Source organism: Puma concolor, chromosome B3 (assembly GCF_028749965.1).
Source record: "Puma concolor isolate L17-30 chromosome B3, mPumCon1.1.hap2, whole genome shotgun sequence".
In the NCBI taxonomy this organism is placed as follows: domain Eukaryota; kingdom Metazoa; phylum Chordata; class Mammalia; order Carnivora; family Felidae; genus Puma; species Puma concolor.
Genome location: NC_141672.1, coordinates 118,176,851 through 118,189,569, shown reverse-complemented (window position 1 = coordinate 118,189,569; position 12,719 = coordinate 118,176,851). Strand labels below are relative to the sequence as shown.

Here is a 12,719-nt window from a genome sequence, read left to right as displayed (position 1 = left end):
CCTCAGGAGACAGCTGGCTGGCGGGGGACAGGACGATATGCCAGACGGAAGGAAAGGCCATTGCAAAGGCCTGCAGGCAGAAAAGGGATTGGCCCATTGAAAGAAGGCATGTGTGGCTGGGGTGGGGCCGGGGGGAGGGCTGGGAGGTGAGGACAGACACACAGCAAGGTGAGGTCAGGTCAGGTCTGGTCTCAAGAGGCCTCTGTAAGGAGCCTGCATTCCATCGTCAGTGGAGCAGGCACAGGTGCCGGACCCATAGCCCTGATTTGCCCCTGCCTATTACTTCTGCTTCCTCCTCCTCCATCTACTCATTTATTTTGGTGGAAGTATTTTGAGGTAAACTGGGGAAAATACGACATTTCATCCCTAATACCTCAACAGGCATCTCTAAAAAGCAATATCCTACAAAGCCACAATACGTTTACTATACCTAATAAAATTAGTACCATCTAATACCTAGTCCACATTCAGATTTCCCTAATTGTCCCCAAAATGACTTGTATAGCTAGTTTGTTTAAAGTAGAGTCCGATCAAGGATTATATGACTCTTTAATCATTTTTTAAGGTTTATTTATTTATTTGGAGAGAGAGAAAAGGAGAGAGAGGAGTGGGGGAAGGGCTGGGAGGGGAGGGGGAAAGGAGAATCCCAAGCAGGCTCTGTGCTGTCAGCACAAAGCCCAAGGCAGGACTCAAACTCACGATCTTCGAGATCATGACCTGAGCGGAAAACAAGAGTTGGACGCTTAACTGACTGAGCCACCCAGGCGGCCAGCTTTAATCATTTTTGATCTTGACTGAACCACCCTCTTCCACCCACCTCACCCTTTTTTCTTTTTCTTTTTTGATCTTCCTGGAGTCTAAGCCGGTTGAGATGCCCCATCATATTCTGGATTTGTCTGAACGTTTTCTTAGATAGATCTCTCTTAGGTGTTGCTCTGTACTCCAAAATTGCTTCACATTAGGAGGCACCCAACATCTGGTTGTCCCACTTTAGTGCAGCTGAAATTGATCACAGGTGAGGTGGTCACCAGACCTCTGCTTTGTAAAGGTATGTTTCACACCTTGTGCCCACTAAGCAATCTACGGGGTGATTTATTTGTTGGTTGTTTTGTTTAAATTAAGGTATAATTTATATATAGTAAAATTCACCCTATTAAAGTGTGAGTTTTGACAAATACATACACTCACATAACCATCACGACAGTCAAAAGATAACACATTTCCATCACCCAAAATTTGCCTATACACCTTATTGGTCCACACTTCCACCCCATCTGCTGGCAACCACTGATCTGTTTTCTGTCCCTATAGTTTTTGCCTCCTCCATAACACCATATAAATGGAATCTTCAGTAGGTAGTCTTTTGAGTCTGGTTTTTTAGCATAATGCATTTTTAAAATACTTTTACTTCATTTTTAAGTAGGCTCTACGTGCAACGTGGGGCTGGAACTCACTACCCTGAGGTCAAGAGTCACAAGGTCCACCAACTGAGCCAGCGAGGTGCCCCTTAGCATAGTACATTTGAGATCCATCTGTGTCATTATGATTATCAGTTCTTTTCTTTTCTTTTCTGAGTAGTATTCCACTGTGTAGCTGGGCCAGTGTTTTCAACCATTTACCAACTGAGGAGGTTGGGTTGTTTATGGGAGGGGATTCTTTAGCACCACAAAATAACCAGTTTCACATCACATAAACATTTCACTTTATGGCTTTATTATCCTTGATGATCCTTGCTTCAATCAAGTATTTAACTGGGAGTCACAAAATGGTGTTTTTCTGTCATTCCTTCTACCTCAGCTAGAAATCTCCTGTAAAGAAGAGCTGGACCTCATTGACTAAGGTTATCTGGTTATCCTGAAATGCTAAAAACACAGGAGAGATCTGAATTCTTTCCCTTTAACTATCATTTTCAGGCTAAAAATTTGGTCCAATAACATCCAATGGTGACAAATCAGGACTGATTTGGCTTTTGGGGGGACGGACTGCATCTTTTATAGACTCTTCTATTAGAGACTCAAGGATTTTTTTTTGTTTTTAAATTTTTTTTTCAACGTTTATTTATTTTTGGGACAGAGAGAGACAGAACATGAACGGGGGAGGGGCAGAGAGAGAGGGAGATACAGAATCGGAAACAGGCTCCAGGCTCTGAGCCGTCAGACCAGAGCCCGACGCGGGGCTCGAACTCACGGACCGCGAGATCGTGACCTGGCTGAAGTCGGACGCCTAACCGACTGCGCCACCCAGGCGCCCCAAGGATTTGTTTACATTCAACATCTTTAAATCCGTTCAAGTCTTTATCTTTTCCCCCATCTATTGGAGGAGTACTTTATTAGGCACTGGGGCTATACAAACATGGGAATACAATTCCCATCCTTAACAAACTCAGAATGATAAAAGAGGCAAATGACTAAACACAAAATTACAATCCATGTTATAAGGCCATGAGAGAAGTACCTGTGGGATTCTGTGACCCCACTGAGGATGGAATGCTACCTGGGAAATCAAGCTTATATTAAACGTTTGAGGAGACTTTGAACTTCCTTGTGACTTTTTGCCACTTTATTTTTGTTTATTCGATTTTTCCATTTTTGTCTTCTTCTTGCTCTCCCGTGGGCCACCTGAATGTTTCGAATTCCACTTTGACTTGGTGTTGCTTTTGAGTGTATTACATTGCACAGCCTCTGAACTAGTTGTTCTAGATACGATACACGTATTTGTCATGGTTCACTGGTATCGACGCTTTGTCTAAGTGCCGTGTAGAAACCTTACCTCCCCTTACGCTCTCCTGTTTATAATAACCTGAAATATTCCCTCTACATACTCTGAAAACCACATCCATCAGTGTTCCACGTTTTGCTTCAACTGTCAAACGGAACCGAAAATGCTCAAGTCTAACCGTATCCATAGTTTTACTCCTTCCATTGCTCTTACTCCCCGATGTTCCAAGATTCCTTCATCATTTCCCTTCTGATTAGAGATCCTCCTTTCGCCTTTTTATTTTTAGGTCTGCTGGTGACAACTTATATTAGTTACCCTTCATCGGAGAATATCTTGATTTCCCCCTTTACTCTCGAGGTGATTTTTGCTGAATATAGACTTCTCGGTTGAAATTTTCTTTCAGGGCCTGAAAAATGTGTTTCTTCCACTTGGCCTCTATGGTTTCTGGTGAGAAGTCCACGCTCATTCGAACAGTTTCTCCCCCCATAAGGTAAAGTGTCATTTCTCTCTTGCTGCTTTCAAGATTTTTTTTTTTCTCTTCTTTAGCTTGCGGAAGTTTGATTGTATGATGTAGCTCAACATGGATTTCTTTGGGTCCGACCCACATGGGATTCATTCAGCTTCTGGACTCTGCAGGTTTGGGGAACTTTTGCCATGTTGGGGAGATTTTCAGCTATTTCTTTGCATATTTTTTTTCTGTCCTAGCCTCTTTCTCCTCACGTTCTGAGACTCTGAAGGCATGAATATTAGAGCTTATGTTACAGTCCTGCAGGTCCAAGACTCTGTTTTATTGGTTTCTGTGTGCTTCTTTTCTTTTTTTTAATTTTTTTTCAACGTTTATTTATTTTTGGGAGAGAGAGAGACAGAGCATGAACGGGGGAGGGGCAGAGAGAGAGGGAGACACAGAATTGGAAACAGGCTCCAGGCTCTGAGCCATCAGCCCAGAGCCGGACGCAGGGCTCGAACTCACGGACCGCGAGATCGTGACCTGGCTGAAGTCGGACGCTTAACCGACTGCGCCACCCAGGCGCCCCTTTTTTTTTTTTTTTAATTTATTTTTTTTGGGACAGAGAGAGACAGAGCATGAACGGGGGAGGGGCAGAGAGAGAGGGAGACACAGAATCGGAAACAGGCCCCAGGCTCTGAGCCATCAGCCCAGAGCCTGACGCGGGGCTCGAACTCACGGACCACGAGATCGTGACCCGGCCGAAGTCGGACGCTTAACCGACTGCGCCACCCAGGCGCTGTGTGCTTATTTTCCAAATTATCTGCTGTTGTTCAGATTGGATAATTTCTAGGATTTATCTTCAAATCCATGGATTCTTTCTTCTAATAAGTCCATCTATTGATTTCTCACTTTGATTACTACAGATTTCAGTTCTAAAACTTATATCTGCTTCCTTGTATCTTCTATTAAGACTTGAGGCATTTTTACATTGGCTGCTTTAAAATCCTTGGCAGAGGCGCACCTGGGTGGCTCAGTTGGTTAAGGGGCTGACTTTGGTTCAGGTTTGTGAATTTGAGCCCCACGTCAGGCTCTGTGCTGACAGCTCAGAGCCTGGAGCCTGCTTCGGATTTTGTGTCTCCCTCACTCTCTGCCCCTCCCCCACTGACACTCTTGTCTCTGTCAAAAAAAAAAAAAATGGATGTGTTAATAATTTTTTAAATAAAAAAATAAAAAATTTAAGTTCTTGGCATAGAGGTGCCTGGGTGGCTCAGGTGGTTGGGTGTCAGACTCTTGATTTTGGCTCAGGTCATGATCTCATGACCGTGTTGGGCTCTGTGCTGCTAGCATGGAGGCTGCTTGGGATTCTCTCTCTGGCCCTCCCTCTGTTCACATGCTCTCTCAAAATAAGTAAATAAAAACATTCAAAAAAATAAAATCTTTGGCATACAAGTCTGTGTTTTCTTGGTGTTGGCATCTGTTGTCTTTTCTCATTCAAACAGAAAGTTTCTTGGTTCTTGGCTTTTTTTTTTTAATCCTGGACATTTGGGGTATTGAGACTCTGGATCTTATTTAGATCCTCTTTTTTAGCAGGGCTTCCCAGACAGCACCAGTGAGGAAAGGAGGAGGGAATGCCACTTCCTTGTTGCCATGTGGGGTGGGAATCTAGGCACCCACTCAGCCTCTGCGGGGGGGGGGGGGGGGGGGGGTTGGGCACAGGGGTGGAAAAGGGACTGCAGTTTCTCTGTGCTGTGACTGGAGGCCAGCAGTGAGTATCTGTAGTTTTCCGTCTTGTTGGTTGGCCCCTTTCCTGGTCCTTTGGCTCAAGAGAGGATGCTTGTCAGGGTTTTCTGTGTGCTGGTGTGTCCCAGGCTGCCAGTCTCCCGCCTCCAGGCCGGGACACACAAAGCAAAAGGAAATCTAAGATCTATTCTGCTGCGATCCTTCAGTTCCTGAGGATCCTAGCCGGTCTGCCTTCTCTTCACCTTTTAGAGTCTTATGTTTGTTTCGTAAGTAATGTCCAAGGTTTTCAGCTCTACTTAGTGGGAGGAAAAAATGCTCCATTTTCCCAGAAGCAGAAGTCAGGAGTGGTCGGTCCTTAAACTTTCTGATGCTTAAATGGAACCATCTTTGGCCAGTGGGACATGCTGGATCCTTTTGACAGGACTATTCTTTGATGGCTTTCCCGCACCCTAAGATGTTTTAGGCTTAAGGTGCTGTAATAAAATACAAACTGGGTGGCTCAAACCACATTTATTTCTCATGTTCCAGAGGCTGGGAAGTCTGAGATCAAGGAGCCAGAAGATTTGGTTCTTGGTGGGGCTTCTCCTGCTTTGCTGTTCTCATGTGGCCTTTTCTCAGTACATGTTTGTGGAGAGAGTCCCTCTGTCTTTCCTAATCCCATCATGAAGGTCCCACCCTCATGACCTCATCTAAACCTAATCACTCTACAAAGGCCCCATCTCCTAAAACCATCTAATTGGGCAGTTAAGGCTTCATCTGGGGTGGGGGGGGGGAGGACACATACATTCAGTCCCTACCCCACTCCTCTTGACAATGAGTGGTTTGAGGGGGTGCAGGCTTCCTCTCTTCTAAATGGACACAGCAGGAAGAGCAGGGCTCTCTCCTTTCTCTCTTTGGGGCATCTGGCACTATGGCCACGTGCTTGCCGCCAGCCTGAGAGGGCAGTGCCATGAGTGTCACGGGACTAGGAACCAGAACCCTGATTTTCTGGTCTACCGACAAGCTGTTTCATTTTGGTCCTTGTTCTGCCTCACCCCTGACCTGCCTCAACCAGCAGATAGAAAGAGAAAAAGAGTGACGGGCCGGGGACATCTGTATGTTGCTTGGCTTCTCTCACAAAAACCTTTCATTTGAACCCAAAAAGAAACCTGTGCACACACTCCTTTACACTTCTGTTTATTCTTCCTGCTTGTGAAAACTGTTGACAAGTGCCTCTCGTGGGGGAGGGAGGGCAATGCTGGAAAAATCCTCAGAATCCTTATGCTGAATTCTCAAGTGGTAACCTGGCAAGCCAGAGATCTGGGAGGCCAGGCCTCCAGGGTCCTGGAGCTGGAGCCACCCCTCAAGAGTTTGGGGGGCAGCGACTCGACACGGGCAAGGCGGCTCCACAGGGGCCCCAAACACCATTCTCCTCAGCCTAGGGAGCTCATCAGGGTCTGAGCCTGCTTCAGTTCTGCGGGAGGAAGAGGCGGGGGTAGGTGGGCAGCACTGGGGTGGGATCTGGGAGGGGCCCTTCCCCCTCCGGGTACAGCGGAGTCTCACCTGCCAGGAGGACCTGGAACTTGTCTGCTGAGAGGGACATGGCCACAGGCTGGGCCGGGGCACCCGAGGCAGCTGCCACCTCCAGCCTCAGATGCACCATGGGCTCTTCCACGGACCGAAGCAGGCTGGAGCTCAGGGTGTAGTCCACGCGCCAGCCCACGCCCGCCAGCCTATTCACTGCGGGGTGGGGTGGGGCTCTCAGGATCACAGGCTGGTGAGCCACACAGCCCTTAGCCCACACCTGGGTCAGCTCTCAACCCTTCAAAGCTGCGTGATCTCTGAGAAGCTCTCATCCCTCTGACCCAGGGCAGACACACCACAATCAGAAGCTAGATAGATTATCCACAGATCTCAGAGGAAAGAAATCTGGGCTGGAGTCAAGAGTCCTGGGCTCTGTAACTCCTCCACATGTGACCAGGGTCAAGTCTCCTTCCTGAGGTCAAGCACCTCTCGGGCAGCAGGCACCTTCTAGAGTGGAAGCCAGACCCCACCCCCCACACTCACCACGCAGGCTGCAGGCCCGCAGGTGCTCTTGTAGAGGACTCTGCTTCTCCTCATAACAGCGACAGAGGCTGGCTGCGTGCTCTGGGGGCAGAATAGAGGTCCCCTGAAGTAGCAGGTAGGGGCTCAGACTGCTCACAGGGAACCTCTCAGGGCCACCCGGCCCTGCCTGCTGCCCAGCAGCCTCTGGCACACAGGTTACCTGCCCGCTGCCTGCACACCCATACCTTTGGGCAGCCCCAGCTGCTGCAGTTCGCTGGACAAGGACTCGCCATCCACGCTGTGCTTGGCTGCACTGGAGAGGATGAAACTCAGCACTGCCACCGTGGCCTTGACATCGCCCGACTCTGGGAGGACCCATGGGTGGGGTAGGGGGTGTCACTGTGGCCTCGGCCAGCTCCTTGTTGCCCTACTATCTTCAGCTCAGAGCCCCTGGGCCTGCTTGAGCCCATGAGCACTGTTACTGCTTCACCAGGAAGTGGAAGAGGACACTGGCGAGCGGGGGTGGGGAATGTCAACACCTTTCTTCCCCTCATGCGCCTCTGCTGAGGCAAGTGCATCAGGGCAGACTGCTGGGAGGAGGGGCCTCTGTGCTAACCCCCAGGCCTAGTACCTAGAGTGGCCCAAACATCTGTGGACTCAGTGGGGTACTCACCAAACCTGGCATCGGCGGTGAGCTTCAGGATCTTCTCGTACTATGGGGAAAGGAGGCCCTCAGGGGGTGCCAGACCCCTGCTCACCAGCCTCTTGCACCCCAGCCAGGGTCCTGATCACCCGCCTCCCTGGGTCTGGTGCACTTTCAGGGCAGTAGAGGTCACAGGCTCATGGGACAGTGGGGTGCTGGGCCCGGCACTCACGTCAATCCCCTGTCCCAGGAGTTCTTTCAGCACCTGGCTACACAGCAGCCTCAGCTTCACAGAGGACTGGAGGGGAAGGCCTTGCATTAGTCAAAGTGTCCCACCTCACCCCTCCATGCTGGGGGGGCGGGCTCAGAGAGGGCTGGCCACATGATCAGAGTCATACAGCAGGCTAGGACAAGCTGAGGGCACTGAGGCCCCAACCTCTGAGTGACCTCACCACCCTTCATCCCCAAAGCCCCCATCCCCCATCCCTGCTCCTCCCACCCTCAAAAAGATCCCATGCACTCAACAATCTTGGCCAGCGTGCTGATCTCCGCCAGGACCCAGTCAGGACAGTCCAGATCACCGCAGAACCGGAACCTCTGCACAAGAGTGAGGCAGGTGGTCAGGCTGGGGCAGGGGGTGGGGGGGTGGGGGTGCCGAGGTGTGGCCAGGTGTCTCCCACATTCTGTTCTTTAGGGACCCCTGCTCCCTGTCCAAGATGGAGGCCGTCTGGCCACTTGTTCTCTCCGATTACCAGGCCATTTAGGGAACCCTCTCACTGACCCCACCCGCCACCAAGCCTAGTTCTGACGCCTGTCCTGGGTGTTCATGTGCTCAGCAGTGACTGTGGCAAACTTCTCTGTGGCAGATCCTGCTCTAAGTGCTGGGGGTACAGCATAGAAAAAGTCCTTGTCAGGGCGTCATGACCTCTCACTTCCTCCTCCTTCCCTTCTCCAGCTCCAGCCATGCTGGCCTCCCTGCTACTCCTGTTACAACGGGCGCTCTCCCGTGTCCTTGCCACCCCCTCTGCGCATCCTGCTCTCTCATCTTTCATTCAGGTCTCTGCTCAAATGGGCATTCTCTGACCATACTTTCTAAAACAGCCCCTTACACAAGGCAATTCTGGGGGCCAGTGCCCCAGTGATCTTGATTGTGGTAAAGTTTTCAGGAACATATACGTGTTGAAACTTATTGAACTGTACATTTACAGATGTATATTACTGACTTTACTTCAGTTAAGCTGTTAATAAAATAGTTGGGGCTCCCAGGTAGCTCAGTCAGTTAAGCGTCTGACTCTTGATTTCGGCTCAGGTCATGATCTCATGGTTTCTGAGTTTGAGCCCCCCCTCAGGCTCTGTGGCATTGTGGAGCCTGCTTGGAATTCTGTCTCCCTCTCTCTCTCTGCCCCTTCCTGCTCGTGCTCTCTCTCTCAAAATAAATAAACTTAAAACAAACAAATAAATAAAATACCTCTTCTCCATCATACTCTAGCCCCTATCCTTTTTATTATTTTGTTTTAATATTTATTTATTTTTGTGAAGGGGGGGGCACGAGTGGGGGAGGGGCAGACAGGGAGGCAGAGAATCCCAAGCAGGCTTTGCGCTCTCAGCATGGAGCCCGACGTGGGGCTCAAACTCAGGAACTGTGAGATCATGACCTGAGCCAAAATCAAGTCAGGCGCTTAACCAACTGAGCCACCCAAGGCATTGCTCTATCCTTCTTTCTTGATCTCCACAGCATTTATCACAGCAGACAGGTTTTATTATCTATTTGAGGTCTGTCTCCTGCTAGAATGCAAACCCACTCTGTCAACCACATCTTGCCCATACCCTCCATTCCCCAGACCAGCTCCTGTCCGCCTGGCAGGACTCTAGTGCACAGCAACATCCACGTCCATCCTTCCATGCCTCTTACCTGTTGGCAGCTTCCTGCTGCTGGGAACAAAACCGCATAAACTGAGGACACCGCAAACCCATGCTCTCCTGATCCCACTGGACCCTCAGGCAGCCTGGAAACACCATGTCCTCTACTTGGCCCCCCCAGTCACCTTCTCAGACACTTCAGACCTGCTCCACGACCCTTCAACCTCCAACCCTCTTGCTCCTCTTCACCTGACCCTACTGCACTGGTGCTTCTATATGGGCCTCCAGTGAAGTCCCATAGCCATGGTCACAAATGACTGTCACTAAATCTGGCCTTCCTCTTCCTCAACTCCTCAGTGACATCTGACACAAACCCGTCCTTCCTGGTGAAACAGCATACTCTTCTGGACTTCTCCCGGTCCTGGCCTTGGTCTCATTCGCTGGCTCACCCTCCTCCCCCCACCCCCAAATAGTGATCTCTGCACATCACCTGCTGTCATTACTCTGGGGCAGGAGCCTGGACCAGTTGGTGAGGTGATGGGGTGTTAAGGACAGTGACAGGCTTGCACTCGTCTCTATTTCAGGGGTTTTTAACATTTTGGTGCCATCGACTCATTTGGCATCTGGCAAAACCTGCAGGCCTTTCTCAAAACAATGTTTTTATTTTTACTTTAATTTTTTAAATGTTTATTAATTTTTGAGAGAGAGAGAGACAGAGCATGAGCGGGGAGGGGCAGAGAGAGAGGGAGACACTGAATCCAAAGCAGGCTCCAGGCTGAGCTGTCAGCACAGAGCCTGACATGGGGCTTGGACCTGTGAACCCATGAACTGTGAGATCATGACCTGAGCCGAAGTTGGAGGCTTAACCGACTGAGCCACCCAGGTGCCCCTCAAAACAATGTTTTTAAATGCATAAAATACATAGGATTGCAAAGGAAACTAAGTTATCAAAATCTTCAAATAAATTGGTGATGTGGTGTATGTTTCAAGTCTGATATCCACTGTAATTTACAAATGAACATAAATACATACATGAACAATGTCAACAACTGTAATGTGATAGGCAGATATCTCTCATTTCTATTGGTGACAAAGTCAGAGATGCTAATATTGGGGCTTACTGCCAACATTCATGATTGAAGGCAATGCTGAATTTCAGTTTGAAGTTAGTGAAAATTAAGATGTGAGATTTCTCCTAAGTTCATGGGCCCCTGACTTCTACCCACAGAAGTCTTCCATCTCTGTATTATTTACATTTTTTTACTACAAGAATGTGTTTCTTGCGTCCGTTTCTTAAAATGCTGGCATTTCTCAAGGTTCTGCTCTAGGTCCTCTCTTCCCAATTCACATCACTCAGGTTACTTGTTTTTAGGGTTACCGTGATCACCTTTGTGCTGATGACTCCTAAATTTATAACTTCACTGTAGATTCTCTTCTGAGCTTTAGCCCCTGAAATCTAGACGGTCTTCTCCCAGCTGCACCTGGTGGCCCACAGACACCTCCCACAGCGCCTGGCAAAATGTGCTCTTCCCACTGAAGCCTGCTCCCCTTCCTGGGTTTCCCATCCCACTGAGCACAGCCACCTGGGAACCAAGCCCAGACACCTGCCTCTCCCTTTTCCCTCAAGCCTCTGGTCCTTAGGCCCTGATGATTTCTCCACTCTCTCTCTGCCCTAACTCAGGTCACCACCATTTCCTGGGGGGTCTGCTGCCCTAACTGGGGCCCTCTGCTCCCCTCCTGCTCCCACCACAAGTCAGCCAAAAATAGGAAAATATCTCTAATTTCTGCTGGAAAGGATCTTCCTAGCTTCTCAGTGCTCTCTTCTTCTTTTTTTTTTTTTTTTTTTTTTTAGTGCTCTCTTCTTAAAGTAAACTCCTTTCCCAGCTCTCAAGACCCAGCAAGATATGGTCTTTGCTTACCTGTTGAGCCTCATGTTTCACTAACCTCCAGTTGGTCCCTTTCCAGATAGGTGAAGTGCGTCTACCTAGGGAGCCCTGCTCTCTCTCCCCTGAAGTCTTTAAACATGCTGTTCTCTGTCTGAAGATACAGCCCCCACCCGCAAAGCTTCCAAACCTCTGGTACACAAACTGCACTGCAGCCAGCCAGCTTTCTTCCCTGCCCCCGCCTCCTCAGGTTGCTGTCAGGCTCAGGAAGCCTTCCTAACACTACACACGTTAGGTCCCGTCCCCTCAAGTCCTAACTATGACCGCCAATTCAGGCCCCCTGCAGCTGAAGTCCCAGCGCCTGGCACCCTGCCTGGTACAGAGCAGGCACTCGAAGTCTGTCGAAGGAATGAATGGATGGAGGAGTGGAGAAGCCTCAATCCCACGTCTAGTCCTGTCTGGTTCTGGGAAGGGCGAAGGGGCTTCCTAACAGTGCGGAAGACTCAGCCTAATTCCAAGCAAATTATTCTCCAGGTCTCACAGGAGGGCCGGGAAGCGGGCACCTCCCGCCGCAGGCAAGCCCAGTTCCTGTCCGGGGGGTGCGGGCCCTTCCTTTCCGCCGAGGAAGCACCCGGGACACCAAGGCCGCAGGGCGGGCGCCCGCCCGCCCGCCCTGCCAGCCGGACGCTCGGCCCTCACGACCGCAGGTGTCTGCCGAGGGTCCGGGACCGTCTCCACCTGCCCGTCCCGACGTCCGCCCGCGGTCGCAGCCACAAGACTCGGGGGCCCGCCCCGGGGCCCCGCCTCCCGAAACCCCGCGGCCCTCACCATCGCGCCAGAAAGCCGCCCGGCCTTTCTCCTCCCTGCGCGCCTGGTCAGCTGACTTGGCCCTCACGTGACGCGGGGCGGGGCCTCTGCGGGCGGGGGCGGGGACGGGCGCGCGTGTGCGCGTCCGGAGCTGCAGGGGGCTGGCGATGAGTTCCGTGTCTCCCCGGAACCTCTTCCCGGAACTGCCCGGCGCCGGCCCCCAGTTTAGCTAGAAGAGAGGGACAGGGAGCCGTTGAATGTGTTCAACTTAAGAGACCAGGAGTCCGGGAGCCCTTTTTGGCACTTGAGATGATACTCTTGAGAAGGGGGGGTTCAGGTCGTTCCGTGTATGCCGCCAGTAAGCCGTGCCGTTATAGTTAGCTGTGGGCTGCGGCAAAAGACAGTTTAAAAACTTTACTGAAACAAGATACACATAAAGAAAATTGTGGGGCGCCTGGGTGGCGCAGTCGGTTAAGCGTCCGACTTCAGCCAGGTCACGATCTCGTGGTCCGTGAGTTCGAGCCCCGCGCCAGGCTCCGGGCTGATGGCTCAGAGCCTGGAGCCTGTTTCCGATTCTGTGTCTCCCTCTCTCTCT

The 12,719-nt window shown here is 50.5% G+C and overlaps 1 protein-coding gene across 1 annotated transcript; it reads right to left on the bottom strand.

Annotated features, from left to right (window-relative positions):
• Positions 1 to 6,066: 6,066 nt before the first annotated feature.
• On the bottom strand, positions 6,067 to 12,227 carry COMMD4 (COMM domain containing 4). Its single transcript, XM_086711242.1, has 8 exons — positions 12,146 to 12,227; positions 8,100 to 8,171; positions 7,807 to 7,872; positions 7,605 to 7,644; positions 7,177 to 7,296; positions 6,953 to 7,033; positions 6,449 to 6,625; positions 6,067 to 6,359 (listed from the first exon to the last, which is right to left on the bottom strand). Exons 1-8 carry the CDS (start codon positions 12,146 to 12,148, stop codon positions 6,319 to 6,321), a joined length of 600 nt encoding a protein of 199 aa, XP_086567368.1. The 5' UTR covers positions 12,149 to 12,227; the 3' UTR covers positions 6,067 to 6,318.
• Positions 12,228 to 12,719: the final 492 nt, after the last annotated feature.

Coding starts and splice junctions, on each gene's coding strand:
- COMMD4 (XM_086711242.1), bottom strand. Junction 7,873..8,099: donor TCAGCACGCTGGCCAAGATT/GTTGAGTGCATG, acceptor CTTCCCCTCCAG/TCCTCTGTGAAGCTGAGGCT. Junction 6,360..6,448: donor GTTCCAGGTCCTCCTGGCAG/GTGAGACTCCGC, acceptor TTCCTCCCGCAG/AACTGAAGCAGGCTCAGACC.